Here is a 20,137-nt window from a genome sequence, read left to right on the forward strand (position 1 = left end):
TGTGTTCCTTTCCAGCGGCAGCGCTTCAGTTCTCCTATTTGCATCGGTTGCCAGTGATTCACTCCGTAGCTGTGTTTTTAATTTACTGAAAATCTGAAATTGCAGAAGTGAAACCAAGCATGCATGCATTCTGTCTGCTCAAGACTGCCGCAGCATTCGGCCTCATGATCTAAGGATTCTGGAAATTAGAACAATCTGTGAGGGCACCGAGCACATGGCAAGAACTCCCTCTAAAATGGCTCCAATTAAAGGCAAATGTTGCGCTGTTGCTTTGATTTAAACAAAAACAAAAAAAAAAGAAGGAACATTTTTCATTCACTTGTTTTTCATCATATGTGTGTTGGACTTTTTCCCCCGATAGATTGGCTTTGGCAACAGTCGAACTCTTACTGTGATTTTTGAAAAGCAGGTGCTTGACTCCGACGGCCCGTTAAGAGTCGAGCTAATGAAAAGACAGGAGCGCACATTGGAAACAGATGTGAACGCACTGTACTAGAAAACAGAGAGAGGTGACCGGGAAAACTTTGTTGTATATGAATGTGGCTCATTGTGCTGGCCCATGTGCGTTTGATGGAGATGGTTGTGTTCCCATCGAAGGTGGGTATGACTCACTTCATCCATTAGATCAGTGGGGTTTGGACAGGAGCCCTCCCCTGATACTGAGACCACCGCACACAAACCCTCCCAAACGGCCATCTGCTGAGCATTTCTCCTCTTCTGCCTTTGAGTCTTTAAAGGGGAATTAAAATACTGCAAATGTAACACTTTGCTGTCCAAGGAGCAGTCACTGCGCTGCTCTGCGTGGCAGCAGTCACACTGCAGCCGGCCAACTTTCCTGGAGCAAACCAGGCAAAGTCTGCCCTCGTTCCTCTGGAAAGAACTCGGGTTTGCTGTGCAGACCCTGTGAGATCGCTGCATCACACATGCTTGCAGATGGCGGACCGTATACATTATGGTTCATGTTCGCATTCCTGTTTGCATCCAATTAAATGAAAATAGATGCAGCTTTTTGTACAGTGCTGCACTCTATGCCCCTCACCTGGTTTTTGTGTATGCAAACCGCAGAACCCCGGACCGATCGCTATTCACACATCCCACTGACTAATCGCAACAAAAATCTCAAGCACTTGCCAGGCTGTGTGGCCATCTAGTGCAGTAGTAGTGAAGAATGTACACTGAAGTTTTGCCAACTCGTGTCCTCATTCTGTTTGTAAATGAGTGGTCAGAGCCACTCCCTCAGTCGGGCTCCACACCAGCTTCAAGAGGGGACTCGCTGTCAGAGCCGTCACACTCACGCTGGATATCTGTGTTAGCAGCGTCCAGAGGTCAGGGCCGAGGGCGATGCCGAGTTGTACTTTAGGGTTTTTGGCTGAGTATGATGTTGACCGCTGACACGCTGTCTAAACTAATGTACCATTCCCCTGTCCGCAGAGGCCTCACTGCATCTTAGATGCTTTCAAACATGTACCGAAGTCCTGGCATTTTCCTTAAATTAACCCTAGGTGGCATATAAGAACGCAAATATCCCAGTCAGAGGCTTCCGACATCGGACATAGTAATACAGCAAGATTCACTGTAGAAGACACGGACAAAGATATCAACTTGGAAAGTGCCGGTGTCAATGTGCCACCCTTCACCTGAATATTCCCGAACTCAAACGCGGCAAAATGTCTCAACGCAATTTTCGGGACATTTTCCAGCGTTCATGTCTGAAAACGGTTAAATAAGCAAATAAAAGCAAAGTCACAAAGACGCTCTGCCGTTCATCTTTAAGTGCTATAGTATGTGTATGTTATGTATGAGTCGACAGCATATGGCTGTAATCTTAAATAAACAGTTGGACATTTGGGGCTTATTCCCTTTTTTCGCCCCAAGGCTAGATAAGAAAACCGATAACACTCTCATGACTGTGCTGTAAATATTTGAATCTACAGTCAGCAGCTGGTTAGCTTAGCTTACAGCCAAGCCAGCTTGTTTGTTCCATTCAGATGAAAAACTGTGTAAGAAGGATTTGTTAGCGGCGCTGTGCTGGATTATTTCTTGGCCGAGGGCTGTGATTCTCTGGAGTCTTGTTGGAACCCGAACGAAAACTTCAACTTCTTGTTTTCAAATCTCAGATGTTTTACAGATCAAGCGAAGGAAATATAAAGTACTAATTACTTTAGCACACTTTCTAGGAAGTCTTCGTTTTGAACGTAAACTCGATGCAACCGGCTGCTGACTCCAGCTCCATTGATGATGTCATCTTACCCGGGAAGCAAATCGAAAAAAATGATTCCTTGGACATCCCTCTGTGATGTTGAATGTTTCTGCAGAAAGTGTCTTCGTGGAAATACTCCTGAAACTACAGTTCCGTGCCTTCGGGAATAAAATCAGCCGAGTGCTCATTATTCTGTCATCAGCACACCATAGTCTGTGCTCAGGCAGTAAGGCAAGCACCAGGGGAAGCTACACTTGTTACGGCAGCTCGGCTGTGTTTACAGGGAAGGCTTGATTGCAGCCTCCATCGCAGCCTCATATTCACTTCCTGTGTTAATCCCCTTTGCCGTGGCAGCTCTTTCTTTCTGTGGCAGCGGTTAGGGCGTGGGGGGGAATTTCACTTCTGCCTTCTCCTCACCCCAAACACCATTCAGCCGGTGCTCACATAAGTAGTCACCATATCCTGCAAAAACAAACAGCATTGAGGAGGTAGAAACAAATGCTTTTGTCTCTGGGTTATATTTAGTCCCAGCCCGCCTTCACCCAATCGGCGATTCTCACGAGACTGATTTGCCCTGATATACTGAATTGGAGCTAAGCAGATCATACATGATCTTGTTGGCGGCTGCGGAAGCCCAGGAGCACTTGATATGGATCCTCATAGCGTAGTAAAGCTGAATGCACGAGCCTGGGAAATGATCCTCCAACTCTGTCATATGCATTCCAGTTAGTCACAATCCAAGCAGCAAGGAAGAATACCTGCTTTTCCAGGTCTCTGCACTCAGGCTCTGAGCAGGATGTTGGACACGCAGTTGATGATGTGTAACACTCCAGGCCAGTGCTGCAAGATGTACAAAAATTATCGCATTTGTACGATAAATTTGCCCTCTGTACGATCAATAATGATCAAAATATCCCTGTTGTACGACAATTTGATCATTTTGTGACACTTAGTATTGTTAGTTGTAATCTGGATAGTCAATTATGGATCACATATGTATTTACACATCCCTTGTCACATGACGTCTTTCCAGCCAATCATGCTCGTGATGATTAGCGTGACATGACTCACAAGCATGACGACAGCAAATGCTTAATCACATGAAACCCATGTGACATGATTGTTTTGAACCACATTTCGCGGAAGGCTTTCAAAACAACATGCGCTTCGGGAATTTGGACACAGCTTTGAAACATCTGTATCAAGCTTCCCATCCCTCCTCTGGTCACGTACTATAATTTCCCTGAAAATACGATAATTTTAAGCTTCTGCTACAATACTTCAACATTTCCCATCTGGCAACGCTGCTCCGGGCCCTGTCTAACTCTCCAACTATGGGAGATCCGCTGTGCAGGCACTCCCTTCTCTAATGGTCTGATTCCTCCAAGCCTTGCAGGCCACGGCTCCTCAGAGAGCGCTGTGGTCCAGAAGACAGGAAGCAGCTTGAGAGGAGCCCATGCAGTCAAGGCTACGGGAGGGCAGAGGACAGGGTGGGGTGAAAGAGAAGAGGGGATTTCCTCACACGGCGCTTGGACTATTATCAAATGTGTGAATACGTGATTTATTTAAAGACCATCACCTCCCTGTATGTGATGGCTCTGTGTTCCAGTATGGATCCGTGCTTTAAACCCTCTGACCGCATGAGGAGTAATCAATAATCTTGGGAAGTCTCTTATCTCGGGGTATCAGGTCAGTTTTTAAATCAATCAAAGAGGGAAAAGGTCTGTCAGACGAGGATGCTGAAATCATCATGGTGTTATCAAAGTTGTGCACCAAGCTCTCTGGCTCGACCCCCCCTCTCTATATGCAAATGGACACTGACAGACTTCCTTTATGAGCGCACTCTGGATGTTTTTGTCCCCGGCTGCAAACTGATCACAGGCTCTGAGTGAATTATTAAAAGAATTATTCGGAGACAGTGGGATGCTTTTGGAGGAGGTATAGGTGGTGGTGGTGGAGGTGGTGGAGGGGGGGGATCTCTGCTCACTGTGTCTTTAACGTCGTGCAGAGGGGAGCCTGCGAAGGGAAAGGAGGGGGCTGCTGCCTGTCGCTGCGGCTCGGGGGGGGTTTGACATTAAGGAGACGGACGGAGAGGATCCTGTCCAATGCTTCGGCGAGGAGACACGGCACAACCCGCTGATCCTCACACCGAACCGGATCCAGGCTCGCACACACACCCAGCAGACCCGGGTCCACACGGATGGACAGAGGGACTCCGCAATCCGAATTAACTTGTGAGCCGGTGCGAGGGATTCCTGGACACCATGGGGAACGCGACACCTAAACCCCTGATAGGTGAGACCTGTTTATTGCTGTGGATGCACGCACACGCACACGCATGGAGCTGGGGAGCGCGCGTTCCCATCGCGGGGGAGCCACGCTTCTCAGGGAGCGAGTCCGGCACAGAACGCGCTCCCGGAGAATCTCACCTCTCACCTGTCACTTGTGAAACCTATATCAGTCATGCAACTTTATAGTAAATTGAAAAAATATATATATTAATGATCAGCTGAAAGCATCATCAAGAAATGTTTCTAATAATTAACTGGAGCAATCTTCAGTAAACATCCTTTAATCCGAATATTATCCTTTACGCTTTTAAAGTCCAATCCATCTCCGACTAATGTCCATTTTCCGAACGACTTCATATCATCTCCTCAATTTCTGTTTTGTGTCCTTCTGTGTCACTAATGTGCTGCACTTTGCTGCCTCCTTGTTTTTTTTCTGTTTTCTTATGATGTGCACTTACCCCCCCCACCATAAATCTGGCTTTTATTTTGACAGAAATAATTGTTATGTCTGTTTTGTGTCATATGTGACATTTTTCATTTCATAGATGGATAGAGGACTTTATTGATAACACCACACATGTCCCAAAACAAAAGAAACAAGAGGGTGTATGATCAAATTGAATAATATAAATACAAAACACTGAAATCTTTATTAAAAACAGAACCAACACAAAAAGGACCATATTGCGTTATGATATCATGTAGTTATTTGCAGCATCAATGGTGTTTTATCTAAATCACGACTTAGAGTGAGAATTACTCCTGCATGTGACTCGATTGTCGCCCCCAGCTTTTGCATAAAGCTGTAGAAGAGCTCTCTGAAAACGCTTTCCCATTCCACCTAAAGTACGTTACTTGACAATCAGCTCCCTCTCATCACTCTGATCTAATGTTTGTCACACTCCCACGCCCCCAACAGACCCAATCGGCGGCTAAATGATGTGGTTACTGCCACCGGAGCCAGCTGACACAGGGTTTGGACCGAGACCAGTTAGTCACAGAGGAGCAGAAGCAGCCCGGATCCCATTACCCGCCCTGTATGGTTTCCATTAACATGAGCTTAAATGAGTATCTGTGTTTTATGGTTCTCTAGAAGAGATGGGCACAGTAAAGTGTGTTTTTATGGGTTAAAGCTGGACGCCTATGTGCCATGAAGAAGTCATTACACCGGGTTTCAAGTGATGTCACTGAGACATTCTTACCAGGAGACTCATGTTCGCAACTCGCAAACAAAGATGTGACTAAACAGACCCTGAAATGTCCTTAAGACCCTCCAATGTCCTCGGCAGGGGATGACTTACAGCATGATGCGGTGACCACATGCCGCCTAGAGATACGAGGGGAGAACAAGCCTGATCATCTTGTGGTCAAAGATCCATGCGAGGAATGCACAAAATCAGTTTTGCATCTTGAGAAGCTGCTCCTTGGCACAGCGCTGTGTCTTGTGCAGTCTTATGATTGCATGTATTTGTGCTTTTCCCTTCATTAGCAGCACTACAGGGAGACACCATTCCCTCACTCGACTGTTTATATCCCAAAGTGATTGAAACCCATGGGCTCCAGCAGAAAAGCAGTGTAAATGTGCATATTTGCTTTTTGACAGGAGCAGCCCCCGAGCTTCAGCTGAACTTTGCACGTAACCACATTTCCGATCAGCTGACAGGACCAGTCGCTGTGTCGTTTCTCATGATGCTGGTGGTCCCGACTATCCAGGGACCATCGGGTATCACTGACATTTCTCCCGTTCTTGACCTTACCCCATTTGTACCTCTTGTGTATTCGACTCACAGACCTAAGCATCAGACTTGTACCATCTTGTATTTCTTTTTTTTATGCAACAGAAAATGAAAGTACATTTTTATTTGAAAATAGAACACAAAGTTACATAAATGTAGAAAGATTTAGAGATGTAGAAATGTTTTCCAACACAAAGACTTCAGTGTTCGCCGAAACGCTTCGGGTGCATCATTACAGTCTGACAAAAATATTCAGAAAACATTTGCGCAACAGATTTTTTTTTACATTTTGTAAGCTGCGTGTTAACATTCATATTTACTTCCCAGCTGTGGTCGTCGTTGTCTTCTTCTTCTTTTCTTCTTCTTCTTCTTCTTCTTCTTCTTCTTCTTCTTCTTCTTCTTCTTCTTCTTCTTCTTCTTCTTCTTCTTCTTCTTCTTCTTCTTCTTCTTCTTCTTCTTTTTCTTCTTCTTCTTCTTCTTCTTCTTCTTCTTCGGTTTTGATGGTGTACCGCTGCGTTTACTTAATTACTGCCACCTGTAGATCACAACATGAAATAGTGTAGAGCTACGTTTGAATGTGCGACGGTCGGTCCTACCACGTGCACAAGGCCAATGAAGTGACCGTCCATTCATAAAACCCTACTCTTTGGCGATGAACAGAAAATTCTTTGAGGATTCTTGAAAATACTTTCGAAACAGACGGATATTTAATTCCAACGAAGAACTTTTCTGAGGATTATTTTTATTTTTCAGCCAATCGGAAACTCAGACGTAACAGTGACAAACTGTCGGCCCAAATTTGGGCAAACATTGGCCAAGCTGTGATCTGTCCCTCGCTTCATGAACCATTGTGCTCTGCCTTTCAGCTCATAATGGCAAGTGTCTCTATCTGTCATCACTGTTGGTCCTTTGACCTCTGACTCACTCTACATCACTGTCCCAGTGGTAGGTGAGCTTAAAGCCTGTGGACTTCCCCTCTGCAGAAAGGAGAGGCGGGCGCCCACTCATCTTTTGAGATGTTGCAGATGTTCCTGCTGCTGCTCCATAGTTTAGAATATAATCAGTGATAATGTCTCTTTTAGGAAATGTACTGTGGTCAATTTCACTGAGTTATTGTATTTACGGCAGCTCACAGTTTAATCAGCCCCTGAGGAGAGGAGAAACGCGGCCTCCCGTCTTATACCATAAACACCCGGCTGCAGCTTTAGCTTTATTTAATATTCAACCCCAACAAGTCTGATTTAAGTTGCTTTGTCCGATTTGATTTCTGATCCTCGCTAATTCGTTTTTGCGATGCTCCTCAAGACATTCTTTTGCCCAAGTAGAACATTATCTCCTGTGAAGATCAAAAGATTAGGCCCTTTTATTATTTGGGCATCTCTAGGCTGACGAGGGCACTGTGTGATTCATTCTCCACTTCTGAAGATAACTGTGGACGGATGAAAAGGGCCATTCAGGGTTTGTTTATGCTTTAGGTCAGGGGGGTGTGTAGCCCATAAATAAGACCGAGGCCTATCTCGTCTGTTTTTGACTTCCTGTTGTGTTTTTCTGTGCGTGTTATGTTTTCTCTCTCCTGTGACACTACTAATATAAGCTTTGCTCAATCCGATTTTACCTAAGACAAACATGTCTTTTTTCGTATTTCGCAGTCATATAAATATAATAATAATAATAACCTCGTCTCATTTCCGTGATTTAAACTTCCCGTAAGGTCGTGGTTAGAGGACTGATTTGGGACAGTTGCTTTTTCATACAGTTCATGTGGGTTACATCCTAAAAGGGACTATTTAATGTGCTTTTCGGGAGGAACAGAGAGGCTTCATAGTGTCAGTGTGGGAAAGGAAATGTGTGAGACTGTGGTCTCCTTTACATAACTGGCCTCTGCCCTCTAAACCAACTGCCATGGGCCACTTGCAAGCGAGTCATTGTGTGTGTGTGCGTGGATGTGTTTGCCTTTTTTTTGATATCACTAATAGCATTACTATTTTTACCTTGTCTGATGACTCACACAGTGTTGGAAAGTGAACCAACTAAATAAAGTCTTTGACACAATGGATAATGCAACATGTTTTCAAAATGCAGCACATTGTAAAAGATTACACAACATTCATACTCACAAACAGCGGTCCGATTCAGCCTGACATTTCAGATATCTATGACTTAATAATAGATCCAGCAAAACAGTTATTTTTGCCTCCAAACCTCTCACATGTTTTCATTTCGGTGAAAGGTTCAAATGATCCAATATCTTGTCCCAAATCAGAGATGAAGAAGATTAGAGTGTGAAGACTGAAAACATGTTTGTTTCTCTTTTAGGCCATTAATCATCTGACACTCCCTCCGATTTATCTGGTCTCTCTTTATTAAAAGTGTGGATAAGTGTTTTGGAGCAGCTCCACCTCCAGCTGCTGAAACAGAAACATGCTGCCTACACCCTCATGCTTTGGTATTATCTAATGATTTAACGTACAGTACAATCTCCAACCAGTACTTTTACTTTCATTTTTTAACTGCTTTTTATTAAGGATACTTTTTCAATAAGTAGGATTACACATAGATGAGTTTAACTTGTTTTGGATTATTTTTTTGTCATTGCTGTATTGGTACTTTTATTTACATAATGTATTTGAGCGATCCCTCCACCTCTGACATAAACAGCGCTGCTCTTCACGTTGGCCTCTTATTTACTTGATCAAGGCATTGATGAGTTTCTCTCTTCTCTCTCTGTTTGCACCAGCAGATGCGACTCTGCATCCCCGCCCAGTGGCCAGCAGGCAGTACTACACCCTTCCCAACACTGGTGTGGAGAGGAGGACGTCTGCTCCCCCGGTCAGCATCAATGTGGAGTCGCCCCGGTTTCACCCTCACGCCAAAGGCAAGAACATCCGGCTGGACGGGCAGCTCCGCCGAGCCACTCGCAAGAACAGCTTCTGTAACGGCATCACGTTCAGCCATCGACCCGTGCACCTCTATGAGAAGGTTTGTTTTAGCTGTCCATCTGTTTTTTAAAGGTGCTTTAATAATAGAATAGAAGCGTATTCATATCATTGATCTTCATTTAGGTGCGTCTTCGTCTGAGCGGTGTGCACACGGGCTGGAGCGGAGCCCTACGCTTCGGATTCACCAGTCTGGACCCGAGGGAACTGGTCGCCACTGACATCCCAAAGTACGCCTGCCCGGACCTGGTGACCAGGCCCGGCTACTGGGCCAAAGCTCTGCCAGAGAGACTGGCCTTGAAGGACAATGTGCTGGCTTTCTGGGCCGATCGCCATGGAAGAGTTTTCTACAGCATGAATGACGGAGAGCCCATCCTCTTCCACTGCGGGCTCAGCATTGGCTGTCCACTCTGGGCCATCATAGATATCTACGGCATCACCCAGGAGGTCACGTTGCTCGGTAAGATCCTGTTTACTCACCTTATGGAAACTATAAAAAAACTTTTGTCATGACTGCAGCTGAGCAGATGATTCATATAGAAAAGGGAAGTGAGAGGAAGATGTTTCATAAGTGACCTCTTTAAAAAATGCCCTTTACACAATACATCTAGAATAATCAAAAATATTCCACGATATAATTACGGATTCAGTGTGATCTGTATTTCTATCATGAGCACTGTCGCCTTACAGCAAAGAAGGTTCCTGGTTCGAATCCCAATTTGTGTGTTCCGTCTTTTTGCCCTCAACATACATTTTTTAACTGTGGGCAACCAGACCCTACTCAAACGTGAGCGGTCAAACTAGAAAAGGGAACAGAAGGCTTCTTGCTACATCTTGTCCCTCGCCTATAGATTCCTTACTTATACTTCCGTAATCCAAACACATGCCTATTGGGGTGAGTTCGATTTGAGACTCTAATTTGACTTCAGGCGTTGTTAGTCTTTGTACTACGGCCCTGCGACACCCTGCCAACCTGTCCAGCAAGGACCCCGTCTCTCGCCCACTGTCCGTCAGCAAACACATTGACAGCTAATTGAAGTGGCTTGCTGAGGGATGAGAGAGCAGCTGTACCTCAAAGCTCTAAGGCAGCACAGGTCAATATAGAGGGAGAAGGTAGAAATACTCTGTGACTCTAGTGAGTCGAAATACCAGACCTGTCCCTTCTCCTATTGACTGACATGCAGCAGCAGCTTCACGCAGCAGATGTCATCCAACAAGTTCAGCCTCCGTGCTTCTCTTTGTAAAACTCTCGCCGTCTCTTTCCCGCGCTTTGTCCCGCTCTCTCTCTTCGCCTCCCTTCTCTTCCACCTCCCTCTGTCCCCCAATTGCCTCTCGTACTCACAGGGTGTGTTTATGTTCAGTGGGTCAGCAGATATGACCATGTTTGGTCATGACGGCAGATCCCAGAGCTTTGGTGGCGACGGTAGTGGGGGGGCTATTAGCCCCTGATTTGTTTATATCACAGTGAGAGCCTTATAACCTGCTTTATGAATGTGTCTGCATGAGTTTGGAGAATCATGTCAGGGCAGAAGGGAGAAGAAATGATGCGGTAAATAAATTGGTGAATGTGGAATAAACAGCAGACTCAGTTTTTTCGTTCTCTAAACCTCCACAACAAACATCACGATTAGATCAACACACAAAAGCCTTTTTCTCTTTGTCTGCTGTGAGAATAAACTGAATACCTCTGGCCACATCAGACATGTTTACAGACGAATAATCAATTACTCAAGAAAAGAGTCTCGCTTGTGACAGGTCATATGATGTGTTGTCCAAGTCACGTACTTTGTCAATCTTCTCCGCCACAGAAAGCACGTTTGCTGAGAGCGTTGGCTCCAGCTGCCTGAGCGCGGCCCGCCTGAGCGCCTATCTGCCCCAGAGTAACCACGACTCGGCCAATTACAGCAACAATCAGCTGGAGAACAACCAGACCGCGGCTGCCAAGATGGCCAACCTCCAGCTCAATAACTACGCTCAGCTCATCCCCTGCTGCTCATCCACCTCCTCCTCCTCCATCACGCCGTCCTCATCTGCCTCCACTGGATTCAGCGTCCCGCGGGTGGTCAGGGGCCTCCCGTCCCCGCTGGACAATGACTTGCACTTTCACCCCGTCCGCGGCTCGGACGTGATACTCTCTGCCGACCGCTCGGCAGCCTGCATCCACTTTCTGGACAGCAGTCGGACTCTGGTGTTCAGCGACCGGCCGCTGCACGTGGGTGAGACTTTGTACGTGGAGGTCGGCCACCTGGGCCTGCCCTACTTCGGGGCGCTGTTGTTTGGTTTAACCTCCTGCGACCCGGCCAGTCTGCACGCCGGGGACCTGCCTGCGGACCCCGAGGTTCTGCTGGACCGTAAAGAGTACTGGGTGGTGCACCGGGACTTTCCCATGCCTTGCTCTGGAGACGTGCTCAGCTTCAGCCTGCTGCCCAGCGGAGAGGTGCACCACGGCGTGAACGGAGTGGGACGGGGCCGGCTGATGTGTGTGGACTCCTCTCAGGTCCTCTGGGTCTTTTTCACTCTGCACGGCGCTGTCAACAGACTCAGGATACTTGGTAAGATAAGCGTGTTAGAAAATGATGTACACATCCCGGTGATATCAACAACTAAAACTGATTTTGTGTAATTATTTTGATTAGATAAGACTGGTTTTTCACTTGGCTGTTAGTGGCAGAAGGGCACAGTCATGAATGCAGAGGAATGTTGGGATCAAAGTTCACAAAAGATGAACTACACTTGAGTTTGTTTCGCCACAGAAAGCAAATGCTTGATTTGTTTCCTCGCAATCTCGATTGGAAGTGAACGGAATGCAAAGTTTCCCCACTGCTACACTCATGTATGTGTGACTGTGCCTGAACTGTAAGTCGTTGAGTTGCATTGTGGGAAATTCAAATTGTATAAATAATAAAATTGTAAATGCTAAATGCTTCAAAGCTAACATCATAAATGCTTATAAAGGACACACATTCATTCTGCTCCGGAGTCTCAGCAGCTCCTGAAATGTATTTTTTCCCAGACTAAAGGAATGCATCTGAGTAGTTTTGGTCTGCATGTGTCTGTTCAGCTTTGAGCTGTGACCTAGCTGTGCTACTCCCACTACTCCCACATAAACTCCCAGCAGCTCACATCCTATTCTCACTGCTCTCTGATCCAACAACATCATCATCCTCAAACAGAGCCGGCGGAAAGAAAATCATAAATATGCAGATCTAATCAGCGTAACGCCTTGTACTCGACAGCGTTACATTCCAACTAGTCAAGGACACATTGTGTTAAAATGACTCCAGTTAATCAAACACATTGTGTGGACGCTGCTTTTTACGTGTGGGGGTTCATTGATATGTATTCATGTTTGTGCCACAGGAACTCTGCAGTCCAGTCCTCCCTCCGCGTCCCCCAGCACTTCTCAGAGCAGCAGTCCAGATGACAGTGACTCAGACCTGGCGTTCAGCGTCAACAGATCCTCCTCTGCCTCTGAATCCTCTCTGGGTACGTTCCTGAATGTTGACAGCATGCGTGCTGCTTCAATTTTTATGGAAACACACACAGGGCCACAGCAGGGAGGCTCTAATTGGGAGGAACTGTGGGATTCTGTTCATGGGAAAAGAGTTTTTGTCTAAATTTTGAACGAGCAACAGCAGATATCTTTGATCATGTCGGATTTTGATTTGATTTATTCTAGAGCTGTGAGGATGAGTCAACAGAACATTTATGTGCGGCTATTGATAAACAGCCTTTTGTTTCTTAGAGAAGCAAAACAAAGATTCTCTTGTATAAGCCTATAAAATGTGGAAATTCACTGCTTTTCTTTAAAACAGTATAGCAGTTTGAACTTGAACAGCAGCAATGATTAATAAGTAATTTAAAAGAAATTAAAAATGTTATTTGATTATGAATTAGTCATTTTATTAGCTTCTTAAAGAAACGAAACAAGAAATATGTTGTTCAACCTTCTTAAATGTGATAATTTCAAAAAGATGTTACGACACATTGGGCTCTAGAAACTTGTGATTGATGTTTTCGACTTTTTTTATGATGTGACATGGATCAATAACAACTATAACTGAGAAAAACCAATCAGTTATTGCAGTCGCTAGTTGTATCCCCTGTGCATACTTCTTTTGTTAAATCCATAAAAATAAATTACATATTTAAAAATCGTATACAGACATAAATCACGCCCCACCACACAGAAAGATAGAGAATAAGGAATAACGTATGTAAAAAACAAAAGAATATCTGAAACTGTCACATTTTTCTCATAGCAACTGCATGAAAAGGACTTATCTGTGCACATATATATCTGTGGCTCTCGGTTTTAAGACCCACATTTCTTTCTCTCTCTCCTCCTGCAGTGACTGCTCCGAGTTCCCCTCTCAGCCCTCCCGTCTCCCCCACTCTCACTGCCTCAGACCTGCCCTCTGCTGGGAAAAACGGCGAGTGCAGCATCTGCTTCGACCAGGATGTGGACACCGTCATCTACACCTGCGGTCACATGTGTCTGTGCAACGACTGCGGGCTGAAGCTAAAGAGACAGATCAACGCGTGCTGCCCCATATGCAGGAGGCCCATCAAAGATGTAATCAAGACTTACCGGCCGTGATGGGCCAGATGCTCAGACAGCTGTCACTGGACACCACCTGTTTCTCCTTCTCAGGCTTTTTTCGGACACAGAACTGACCCAGGACCTAACTGTGCCTATATATCCATGTAGTCTGTATGGGTCAATCATATCTGGAAGTAGACCAGGATCTTCATAACGCAGAACTGTGATAAAGCTCATCGTGACACATAGACTGCAAACGAGCTTCTATATTTTGGAGCTTCTAAGAGTAAAAGATGAACCATGTGCTCCTATTTTGTATTTTCCATGTATTTGCTGAGCTGTGAACATTTTTCTCCTAACCCCACATTGCCCCAGATATATGTGTGCTTCAGCAGAGTATGCGGACCGTAGTCTAAGAACTCTAGTGCCTTAGATTTTGTCACATTGTGTGTCCAATAATAATGCTAACAACCGTAGCCATATTTCAATGTACAGTACCGTGATGGTGTGGTGAGAGAGGCGCACAGATAAAGACTTTATGCAAAAAAGGGTGAATAGTAAGTGGAAGGATGCAGCTGAATGTGAGTGACTTGAAGAGACGTGTGTTTGGAACGAATAAAATGAAGAATCTGGTTTTTGCACCTTGAGAGACTAATAAATGTGGAATATGTGTGATTTAAAAAGTGTGTCAATACTTTCAATAATAATTATAAGACTGATACAGTCCTCAGCTCTGAAGGTTCATGTTTGAAAATGTGAATACAAGCCAGCAAGCTAGTTATCTATACTAATAATGATAACAACGATACTGTTATTATTAATAATAATACTTCCATTACTACAACTACTACTACGAGACATGACTGCTACTTGAAGGTGAAGCCAAATGGTCACAGTCGCCACCTGGTGGCTGGCTGCAGTACATGTCATAAACTAGTCAAAGCAAATGTCAAAGCTGTTTTCTCTCAGTTTTTATCAGTGGTGTATAAAGTACTTGAACGCCATACTTGAGTAAAAGTACAGATATCCTACCTGAAATTGACTCCGATAAAAGTAAAAGTCACCCGTCAGAAAATGACTTGAGTAAAAGTCTTAAGGTAGCTCATAAATGTACTTAAGTATCAAAAGTATCTGGTGTTTAAATGTACTTAAGTATCAAAAGTAAAAGTACAAGTACCAAAATTAAAAATGCAAAGTGCTTTTTATAGTAGTCATATAAGATAAGATAAGATAAGATAAGATAAGATAAGATACATTTTTATTTATCCCACACACATGCACAAACATGCACAGACAGACTCATGCAATTGAGGGAAATTTGTCCTCTGCTTTTATCCCATCTGGTGCAGGACACACAGAGCAGTGTGTACAGACACAAAACAACCCCAAATTGTTCTCTTCAGGATTTATTTCCACTGAATGAAAAATTATAACAACAATATACATATAATGTAAAACTTTACAAATTTGGAACCCCAGATGCTGAGGTTCAAACTAGGACTAGTGCATCTGAACTTCTAGGGACAACAAAGAATCAACACAACAGAATAAACAAGTGCCTCTTGCGTCTACCTAAGAACACTAATAGACCAAAGTATAACCGCTAAATAATTCTGTAAATAACACTAAACATGAACTTTCATCAGTAGCAGGTATGATACACAATGCCCCTTATGATAACTCAGCAAAGGGAAACAAGTTCTAGGCACACAAAATATGATATCAATTTAAAAACGCCTTAAGTACATTTGGTTACGCCTCAAATGTGTTTGTCTTCTCCCGGATATCCTTGTTATGCTCTGTTATACAAAATGAATGTGGATGTTATTGGATTTGCACTGGATAAGCCTGCGTTCATATACAATTATTTCTGCTATATATGATCCTGTGTGTGGATCATATAGTTGTGATTAAAGGCGTGGGTGGGCCGCCCAAATTCAGTTTTCAAATTGGGCTGCGGCATTCTTAAGTTTGGGAATGGCTGCTCAAGTAACGAGCAAGTTTTGAGAATATACGAAGTAGAAAGTACAGAAATTTGTGTTCAAATGTAGCGAGTAAAAGTGAAAAGTCGTCAGGAAAATCAGTACTCAAGTAAAGTACAGATATGTGAAACATCTACTTAAGTACAGTAACGAAGTATTTCTACTTAGCTACTTTCCACCACTGGTTTTTATCACACTGGGGTTTGTGCTCATTTTCCTGGAGAGTTTTTAATGATTTATTTGATGCCATAACATCACCACTACAGACAGCTATCTTAATTTAAGTGATATAAAATGTAAAATATCATAGAAAATATTGTGAATAGTATCATTGATACAGCATTATTGAGGCTTCTGAACATTTTCCACTTTTTGTTATGATGCAGCTTTATACTTAAAAAATATTCATAAACACTGGTATCCTCTCTGTGCTTGGTTGGCTTTGCAGCCGGCAGCAGCCTTTATCACGACATGTCACTCAAAGATATTTTATATGGCTAATATTAAGATCCATTTCTCCTCGGCCTGTTTTCTCTCATTTCGCCAGCGTCTCCACCCAGGTAGTAAATAACAGCTCCCTGTCTGCTCCTAGGATATCGCTAAAGGCACTGATCGGGCAGATAGCCATAACAAACAGCCAGTGTCTGCCCGAGATCCTCCGTGGTGACGCCTCAGCTGTAAGGTAAGGGTTTGTCACAAGTTGAATTTGTACGAACATATCACACAGTCACAGTGTTTGTGCAAAATGAAATTTCACAGTTATTGAGAGACTCATTCCTTTGGAGTAGCAGGAGACATTTACCTTGAAATAATGATGCAACCTCCATTGAGGCCCAACAGTCCCCTCGTGGAACCATATTTAGATTCAGGATTTTTACTTGGATCTGCACCAAGTTTCCACACACTCATAAATAATATTCCCATAAACGTGCCTAGATTTTTTATTCAAGATCCACAAATTATTATATGATTATTATTATACTATTATTATATAAACTCCTGTATGTGCCCCTTGATATGGATCTGTTCTCTATACCACAACCTTTTACCAAGGTTCACGTAAATCTGTCCAGTAGTTATAACATAATCCTGCCAAATAACAGTCAATGAAACAAAATATAACCTCTGTAGTGGAGGTCATCAAACACTGTGTTTTGTCCATAGAGTCATTTGTAGTGGCTTGTAATTGTAGATTATTATTTTTTTTTACGGGAAAGCAGAAATCACGCATTTTATAGACAAAGTAAACTTCAAATTTGAAAATATCCTCATATAGTGAAACGAGCCGAACACTACTTATATCTTTAAGGAGCTTCATTCTAGGTATTTTCTTTTACGATCCAATAAACCGCAGCCTTGTGGAAAACTCATACGGACATCCAGCGAATGAAAACACAAGGTTTCTCCATCACAATCACATTTCATTTAAGCCGAGAACCAGAGGCTTTTATTTTCTCCCTGCAGAGACAAACTCATGATGCTGCAACAAAGAGGCATCAGGCTGGGTAAAGTGAAGCCTCTGTTGGAGGATATTGAATTTCCTCTTCCATCAGAACAGAGGACAGATATTTCCTTCCCCTCTTTCCGTAGAATAAAAGAGATTGAAGTTTATTATAACGCACGCTGACGTGAGCTGCTGAGACATGTCAGACCACAAAAGAAAGTGTGGTTAGATTTTTTCAATGTGTAATGTGCTTTGACTAGACTTTGCTGAAGGCGTCTTCATGCTTGATGGTGCTGGTTAAATAGGTACAGCCGTCATACACACACAGACTCACACAGACAAACACACACACACACACACCCCCACACACACACACACAAAGCCTCTCTTCACATAAATGTACATCGTTTCTGCATTGTTTATTCTGCAGATACCGATTTCTGTGAAAGGCTCATGTTGGCAGATTCTTATTTGGAGTTTGGTTATATATAAATACACATACACACACACACACACACTGGCTGAAAATTCGTTTTTTTATGTGTTTCGTCAGTGCCTCTGTCCCTGGAATAAGTGTATCAATAACTGTGTGACAGCTTAAATAACATAGGAAGAGTTCTGGTTAGAATTATGCTATAGAGGTACAGTTTGCTCTCTGCTCTGTGAGTCTTGAACAAGTCACCTCCAGAAATCTCTGTCCGTCCATACGTCTGTCTTCATTTTATCGGATTCACATTTTGCATGTGTATTGTTCAAGGCCAAAGGACATGCATTTTCAAATTTGATGCAATTTGGATACACAGTACGTTCAATATGAATAAACTTTGAATAAACGGCTGACCAGTGCTCTGTGGCAGCAGCTAGGATTCTTCAAAGCAAGTGCACAACAACAGCAAGTGCACGACAACAGCATGTTCATGACAGTGTGTTCATGACGTCAGCATGTTCACGACAGCATGTTCTTTGGTTCTGCGTACAATCAACCAAACTGCAACCAGCATCACCACAAGCCAAAACAAACAACCCATTAAAAACAGGCAGGTCTAAAACAGGCACTGCACTATTGATAAAACAGCAATGAGAAGAAGAGATAATCTCTATGATATCGATTTTCTACTGATGTACATATGCTATGGTTTTGTTTGTCACATGCACCACGAGCATCAATGCACACTGGGAGGAACATTTTCTTATTTCTGGTTTCGGTTGTCAAATTGAAAAAGACTGACTTTGGAACAATTTTTACTTTGTCTTGTTGTAGCAGCTCCACAACAAAGGCTCTTTCACATACTATCTGCACCACCCTGAGGGACATGTTGGTCTACAGTAAGTTATCTCATTTCCTTTTCTCGCAGACTGCTCACCAAAAGTGAAGCCAAAGCATCGCGATTGCCTCCTGGTGGCTGCTTGCAGTATAGTTCATGAACCCCATCTCATGCATGTTACATAGGGGACATGGACCAAAATAAAAGTCAAAAAACAGGTGACAGATTCTTCCATTTTAATAAGTTCTTATAACACTGATTTTTTTTCCCAATATTCCTCTTTTTCAGTTTGGTTTTATTAGTTATTCGATGCATTACAAAATGAGGTGAAGCGTCATGATTGACAGCTGAGTCTGACTGGTGATTGGTTGAGTGCGTGTAGCAGGGTCACTCTTAATAAAACCAATTATTTTACCACTGAACAAAAACAACGATAGATAGAACCAATATCAATAACTTTATGCATATACGTTTATTATGTACTATCAATTTCAGGAAATATAACATAAGATGCTGCTGCTTGCAAGAGGGAGAGATCTTGCAGGGTGTTTAGGTGTGGTCTGATAGGTGGAGAGGCTAAGTCCCGCCTTCCTGGGACTGGACAGGAAGTAGGATTTAAGTAGGAAGTGGGAAGTGAACCAACCATTTGGTTTTTGGCTACTATATGAATGTAAGTCCAATAATTAAGACACAAATATTTACTGTGCATGTGTTGTCTCCGTCTGTGCAGTTTGGTGCTGAGCAGATTGTGTTTATTTGTTTATTTGTGTTTTCTCTTTTTCTTAATGACAGGAGCCAGGACAAATGCTCTTTATATTCATCATTACAAAGGACCATTTACTGTTACACAGTTTGTTGGTTGGTTTGTTTGTTTGTAAGCAACATTACACAAGTACAACAGAACAGAGTTTCAGGACATGTGATTGTAGGAAATGGTTTGAACTGGAAAGAACCCATACAAATTTCGGCAGGGATCCAGGAATTATTTTTTCCGACTCTCTTAAACATTGCGAGACAGAGTGCTTTTGAACATTTCACAGTTTTACGAGGGAATTATTCACGGTTCTTGATGAGCAAAATCAGGCACAGAGAAGAGACATGTGTGAAATTTGGTGCCGCTTCACTGGATTTAAGAGGACTGTTGTGGAGGAGGTATGTGAGAAAGTTAAGGAAGGATTGTGGTTTGTGTTTTTTCAGATAACACTGACTGACAGCTCAGTCTGAAATTACTGCTTGTGTGTGAATATGACATGAATCCAAGTTTGTAATGTCAGGATGTCTTTGGAAACAACGTCGGCACTTTAGCACAGACATGAGGAGAGTCTCATCGTCTTCCTCTCTGGCTGAATATCATAGCTGCCATGTGGTCAGGAGACACAACTCTTCTCTTCAACGTACACCCGAGGGACTTTCTTCAAAAATTTGGTTTAAAAGTTCACTCAAAAATTAACTGACTAGAAGTTTGGTGTTCGAAGGTAAAGGTCGTTTTTTTCTCCACATGAATTGGACAAAATGATGAAGAACTTCCGTTATATAACCCAAAGGTCGTCTTAACTGTGACTTCATAATGTTCTACAAAAACACTTTTATGGCCGATGTTCAATACCATAACTCTGGAACAGAAGGGGAGATTGTGATGATATTCCCTGCAACCATGGTTGGCCGAGATATACGACCACGAGGCAGTACTTCAAACTTTCGAAAAACGCTCTTCACAATGATTCAGTAGAAATACTCGAG

General features: G+C 43.2%; 1 protein-coding gene across 1 annotated transcript; it reads left to right on the plus strand.

The window, feature by feature from the left end:
• The first annotated feature begins 4,268 nt into the window (after positions 1 to 4,268).
• On the plus strand, positions 4,269 to 14,389 carry neurl1b (neuralized E3 ubiquitin protein ligase 1B). The gene is made up of 6 exons (XM_061079710.1): positions 4,269 to 4,495; positions 8,968 to 9,206; positions 9,290 to 9,623; positions 10,972 to 11,715; positions 12,524 to 12,649; positions 13,516 to 14,389. Exons 1-6 carry the CDS (start codon positions 4,465 to 4,467, stop codon positions 13,761 to 13,763), a joined length of 1,722 nt encoding a protein of 573 aa, XP_060935693.1. The 5' UTR covers positions 4,269 to 4,464; the 3' UTR covers positions 13,764 to 14,389.
• The last annotated feature ends 5,748 nt before the right edge of the window (positions 14,390 to 20,137 follow it).

The sequence above is a fragment of the Limanda limanda genome, chromosome 10 (genome assembly GCF_963576545.1).
Source record: "Limanda limanda chromosome 10, fLimLim1.1, whole genome shotgun sequence".
In the NCBI taxonomy this organism is placed as follows: domain Eukaryota; kingdom Metazoa; phylum Chordata; class Actinopteri; order Pleuronectiformes; family Pleuronectidae; genus Limanda; species Limanda limanda.

Excerpts from the sequence above, each read along its gene's own strand:
- neurl1b (XM_061079710.1), top strand. The coding sequence starts at position 4,465 with ATGGGGAACGCGACACCTAAACCCCTGATAG. Across the intron at positions 9,207-9,289 it reads CCGTGCACCTCTATGAGAAG|GTGCGTCTTCGTCTGAGCGG; the intron begins GTTTGTTTTAGC and ends ATCTTCATTTAG. Across the intron at positions 9,624-10,971 it reads CCAGGAGGTCACGTTGCTCG|AAAGCACGTTTGCTGAGAGC; the intron begins GTAAGATCCTGT and ends TCTCCGCCACAG.